At 43.6% G+C, this 5,989-nt stretch overlaps 1 protein-coding gene across 5 annotated transcripts in view; it reads left to right on the forward strand.

The window, feature by feature from the left end:
- The window catches only part of LOC123425869 (polyhomeotic-proximal chromatin protein), a 45,047-nt gene extending 41,070 nt beyond the window's left edge, over nt 1-3,977 (forward strand). For all 5 annotated transcript variants that reach the window (XM_045109612.1, XM_045109613.1, XM_045109614.1 and 2 more), the window contains 3 exons: nt 574-2,400; nt 2,821-2,871; nt 2,997-3,977. In XM_045109612.1, the coding sequence (XP_044965547.1) occupies nt 574-2,400; nt 2,821-2,871; nt 2,997-3,080 (1,962 nt within the window). In that variant the 3' untranslated portion in view covers nt 3,081-3,977. The remainder of the gene's footprint in view (nt 1-573; nt 2,401-2,820; nt 2,872-2,996) is intronic.
- Nucleotides 3,978-5,989: the final 2,012 nt, after the last annotated feature.

Here is a 5,989-nt window from a genome sequence, read left to right on the forward strand (position 1 = left end):
GGCTAATAATACGACAGGTGAGTCTAAAAATGTGGCAATTATGGATGGAGAAAAAAAGTTCTCGAAACATGTCGACATGGGTCTAGTTTTGAAGATCTCGTCGCGACAAAGCCAACGGTGAAAACAGATTGTCAATTAAATTAACGGTTTTAGAGATAAATCTTCTTAAATTTCAAGGCAATAGAGAGAATCTTGATGACGTCATTGCATGCATGCATGATAAGGAGATGAAATTAGCCGCCGCATGGGAAGACTCACATACGGCGCCGCTGTGTAGTTAAGTTCTACATTGAAACTCCATTGTCACTTGATGGAGGATGAATAGCAGGGGAGCTGTGTCAGATTCTCTTATGTCGTACACGTGTGACATTTAGTTAAATCTTTGCTGTCATGCTGTAATGATTTGAACTGACTGATGTAGTGGCCTAATATTTGCTCTATTTTGTTAGCATGCTGAGGAGAAGTACTGGCGTACAGTCTTATTTCCCACTCACAGAGGAAAATTAGATTCTTTCTCGTCCGTTATCTCTTGCATCTTTATATTGCTGGCCTCAACTGGTTTCCTTCTTGCAGTTCGTTGACCTTTATGGGGGTGTCCAAGAACTCAGAAAGGCATGGGCTCGACACAGCAAACTTTTTCCTCACAACACAAGGAACCCGTCACAGCAGTATTGTACTCCTGACTGTAACAAGAGAAGAATAACTGAATTTCTGAGGGTTGCTCATGACTGTTCTCGAGAAGGCACGATCACATTGAAACAGTCACCCAAAAGTGAAACTTGTTCTTGGCTAGTTGATAAAGAAGTTGGTTCGCAAGTGGACATGGATGCTGTCAATTCAGCAGAAGGACAGGGATATGGTGAGCAGAACATAGTAGGGTGTGTTGATGCGCAACAGGAAGTTGGCGATACAGCTCACAGTCAACACAGCTTGGACAAGTATGGAATTCAAAGCCAAATGTTTTCACATGCTAGCCAAGATATCAGTCATGATTTAACTGTATGCGAGCAAATTGACCAGACAACAATATGTCATGCTTCTGTAAGTGAGAAAGCCGCCCAAGCTGAATCATGCAATTATGATTCTCCTTCAAATTCAATTGCTGATCCCAAGCAGATTGATGCTCAGGACAAGATTAAGGCCATTGAGCTATCTGCAGTTGATCATCATCCAGGAGCAGTATGCTCAAGATCCGAACCATTATCTGGGACACACTTACTCAAAGGAAGTCCGTCCGGTCCAACTCCAATATTTTCGGAATTAGAGAATAAGCAACTTGAGAAAATCCAGGTAAAGCTGGAAACAGAGCATGATGTGTCTGTCAGTAATGCAAAGCCAGAGAGGTCTAGTGATAATCCAGAAGCAACTGAATGTGCTATGGAAGTCTCTGCGCTCAGTCAAGACCATATTCAGTCTTCACAGACACAAGATCTGTCAGTCTGCGCAAAAACTTCCAGCTCAGAAATGGCAATAACACAAATTACCACATGCTCTCAGTTTTCTCCCGACAATGCAGTGACTGCTCAAGCTCCACTTCAGCACCACATGGATAATTCGCAAACGTACCAATCCATTAACCTTTTTCTGACTGGACAAAACATGCAACAGATGCAGCAGCAAGGGCCTGCTTATGCAATTTCTCAGAATATTCATACATCCCCACATTCTCAAGTTCACCCCGTCGCACAACCGAACCAGGGAAACCAACAGTACATGGAAATGATGCAAGGGTATGCATCCCAGATGTGGCAATATTACCAGCAACAGCTGTATCACCTGCAGACTCAGCATAATCAGCAGATACAGAGTTTGCAACAGCAGCAGCTTCCAACCGAGCATCTCCAGCAAAGTTTTACACAACAGGTACAACAACTAAACCAACAAATGGTACTTTGGCAGCAACAGGTCCAGCAGCAACAACTGCAACAACAACAACATGCACAACAAGTTCAGCAACAGTCTGACAAAACACAGGGTGATATTCACTCTTCTTCAGGGGATACTAAATGTGAACAAAATAAACATCAGCAACAAGAATCTGAAATTGATCATCAAAGCCAGAAATTCCAGCAGCAGCAACTGCTTTATTTCCAGCAGCAGCAGCAGGTGTACTTTATACAGCAGCAACAGCAAATGTACCAACAACAACAACAACAGCAGCAGCAGTTAATGCAGCAGCAACAGTATCTCTCGCAGATGCCGCAGCAGGCACAAGACGTGGAACAACAGCAGCAGCTCTTTCAGCAGCAACAGCAGCAGCTTTATGATCAACAACAGAAGCAGATGGTAGTTCTGCAGCAACAGCAGCAACAGTTTGCCCAACAACAGATGCAGCAGTACCTGCAACAGCAAGCAAACCAACAAGTGTTCAAGGATCAGAATTGTGAGCTAAGTCACCAGGTAGCTATCTTGCTGTACCTGATTCTGCTCAAAGAAGGGTAGCAGTTGGTGTCTTAACCTGAGTTGCTCTGCACTCTGTTCCCAACACTACTTAAAATCAGTGTGACTAATTCAGGACTTCCGGCTACTGTCCATGATGTTACAGAAGTTATGTTAGTACTAGTGGATACCAAGTTCAGCTCTATGTCCACTCTTGCTGATATGTTAAGCTCACATCAACACGTCATAAAATCCATCTCGCCTTATTTCCCGACATATATTTTTGGTAATTCATGATATGTGACATCACACCATAGAATCAATATTGAATATTTGCCATTGTCTTCTAGAGGAAAGCGTGGCACAACTAACTTAGTATTGAAACGTGGTAACTTTCATTTGCCAATTGTGTCATCGCTGAGCATTTCTGTATCTTTTCAGGATGCAAGGAAGAGGCAGCTGGAGCATGGTCAACAATCTGAAGCATCACAGGTTACATTCAATATCAACGCACTCGGATGTTTGAAATCAGTTTTGAAGCATGTTTTGTCCTTAAAGCAACAGGTCTTTGCTTGGGTCTTAAATTTGCCTCGGTCCTAATTTACTGTCTCCTGCAGAGTGATGGTTCCAAATTGCGGAGTGGTGAGCAATCTGAGTTGTCCTACCCATCAACTCCACAGTCCCAATGTTCCAGTCATTGAAATAATCCATGTATGTTCCAAGCCAAGGATCTATGTTCGAAGTGATTGATCTAACCATTTCACACTCCGATCCATCAAAGTATTTTGGAGAAGGGATGTTTCATCTGTTCCATTCCCTAACAGTATTCCATGTGTGAGTGGTGATGCTGAGCTTCCCCTTTCCCCTGGTGCAGAAGCTTGAAAGGGCACGATTGATTGCTCAATCTAACACATTGAATGTTGGTGTTATCCTATAGCATTGTGTGCCTTCTTCAAGAACAAGGGCCAAAAATATGAAAAACTAGCTTATGCTGAAATGTGAAGTCATGAGGAATGTCAACTGTGACTGACAGCTTGCCATGGTTCATATCATGAGCGCGTTTCTGCTGAAAGAGCATTTGGATATGCTGGGGAATTATACCTTTCTTCACTAACTGCGATAGTCTGATACTACCTTTCTGCAATAGTGGTATACCACTCTTCAGAACTGCAGTTGGCGAGACAGGAGAGTAAGGAAAGCGAAGTGTACAATGCCGACTAGAAAATGTGTAGTTCTGCCCTTATCTTCTGTCAGGCTGTGAATTAAGCTACAAATGATCAATGCACTGTGTGGCGTGTCGGAAGCGGTATCAACGGTTCATCGCGGATCCAAAGGTCAAGACATAAGGTGGCGCTGTGGAAATTCCGACAACACCCCTGATGGCCGGTCGCGCGTCCCTCTTCCTCAGCGCTGCGCGTCCCTCTTCCCCTCTGGCTATAAAGCCATGTAATCTCTTCTTTACAGTTTTATGCTTATTCTGTATCGGGGTTGAACCCTAGCCGCCGGTGGCGAGCGACATTGTTCTTTCATGTGCTCAGTGAACTGAAACCTTCCGCAGTTTTTCCTTGAAATTAGTGGAGTTCTCGTGTTCTTGATCATCCCATGTTCCTTTAAACAAGCCAGTGCTTGACAATTGGTATCAGAGGCCTAGTCCTTCCTCGGCAAGGGGCGGGCGCAGAGAGAGTTAGATCTTAGATCGGAGGATGTTGAAGGAGGCGGCCGAAGTGGCAAAAAGCAGGTGCTGACGGGCCTTCTTCCTGGTTGCTGGAGCATCTTGTTGCAGTGGTAAAACCCCAGGCTTAACATGGCCAGTTGTGCGTTGCTGGTGGCGGTAGGAGCAACGGTGGGGGTTTGAGTAAGGTAAATTCCCTCCCTTTCCTTCCCTTCGAAGTGGCCAAGGGGTGGACGATGGCTGGAGTAGCAGAATCAGCAACAACAGCAGACTTGCAGCTGGAGTCCTTAGAGCTAGATCTGAAATCTTTGAGACAGGAAAGAGATGAGGATCAAAAGGAATTTCACCAATTCCAAGCGACAGTAAACAGGAACTTCATCACCATGCAGAAGAATTTTGATACAATTTAGGACAACTTTAGGAGGTTACTGTTGGACCCTGATCCTGGTAAGGGGGATGAGGCTGATCATGCTCAGTCCAGGGAGAAATGGTGCAGAAAGATAACACTGTGGGATCACCTCAAGCAGCACCAGGGCACCCAAAACAGCTGGTTGCAGGTACACCACCATCTGTGACTATGCCTGAGAAAGTTGCTCTTGGAGGAGTTGGTACAACAGTATTGAGGGATCAAAATGGGAGAGAGTTGAATATGGATGGTACTTTGAAGCAACCCTACAGGCATCCAAATTTTGGAACTAACAAGGTTGAAGGAATGGGGCAAACTGCAATGGCATTGAATCCTGCTCAAGTGGAAGATATGCATGAATTAGAGGGATATGATAACAACTATAGAAGAAGGGTTGGTACTCCAGTGGACAATAGAAGAAGCCCTCTCACTATGAAACCTGCTAAGCTAAACATGGTGGAATTTGAAGGAGAGGATCCTGAGTCTTGGATACAGAATTTGGAGCAGTATTTTGCTGCTGCTAGAACACCTATTGAGCACAGAACTGAGTTAGCAATCTCATACCTGAAAGGACCTGCTGTGCAGTGGTGGAGAGGCACTGGTTTTGCACCTGGTAATATTGCTTGGCATAAGTATAAGTCCGGAGATCCTGGTGCCCCACCTGGAGCTCCGGGGTAGCCAGAACGGCTGCCTTTTTCTTGACGAATCCGGAGGGAGTTGGCCATGGCTATCCTGGAGCACCCAAACCATCTCTTATTGCGAAATATGATGATTTTGTGGCCTAAAAGGATCTATCCTGTAGAATATCGCGAATCCCATCTAGAAACAACGAATTAACGCATTAGGGATTGGAAATCGAGAGAAGAAGACAAGGCATTAACTTGGCGGAGGATGATTTCTATGATGTTTCCCAGAGGGTAGATGCCTGAGAACGATGAAATCAGAGGTCCTTCATGTCGAGGAAGATGGGCAGTATCTGGCGCAGCATGTTGAAGTAGTTCCTTTAACACTAGTGTTGTACACTGTTGATCTGAGCTGTTATAACTCGATTGTACTGACTCGACAACAAATATTTTTCTTCTACTCCTATGGGCCTGAGTTAATCTGGGCCATTATAGTTTGGTCCCACTAGACATGTGACTTACACTCCCTTCATTCCACAATGTAGTGCCTATTTTTTTTTTTGAGAAGTCAAACTTTACAAACTTTGACCGAGTTTATAAAGAAAAACATCTACATCTAGAATATCAAACACATATCGTTAGATACATCATGTGACGTATTTTCATATTATATATATTGGTATTGTAGATGTAAATACTTTTCTCTATAAACTTGGCCAAGTTTACAAAGTTTGACTTTCCAAAAAATCTGTATGCACTACATTATGGAACGGAGAGAACATAATTATGTTAATTTCTCCGATTAGTGTGTGAATTTTAAAGTTTTGTAACTAGTAGAGTAATAGATCTGTAGAAGTCTTTACTGATGCTATTTCATTTGTTTTCGTCTTCATTTTTGCTACCAGTTTT

This window comes from Hordeum vulgare, chromosome 2H, assembly GCF_904849725.1.
Source record: "Hordeum vulgare subsp. vulgare chromosome 2H, MorexV3_pseudomolecules_assembly, whole genome shotgun sequence".
Taxonomy (NCBI): Eukaryota; Viridiplantae; Streptophyta; class Magnoliopsida; order Poales; family Poaceae; genus Hordeum; species Hordeum vulgare.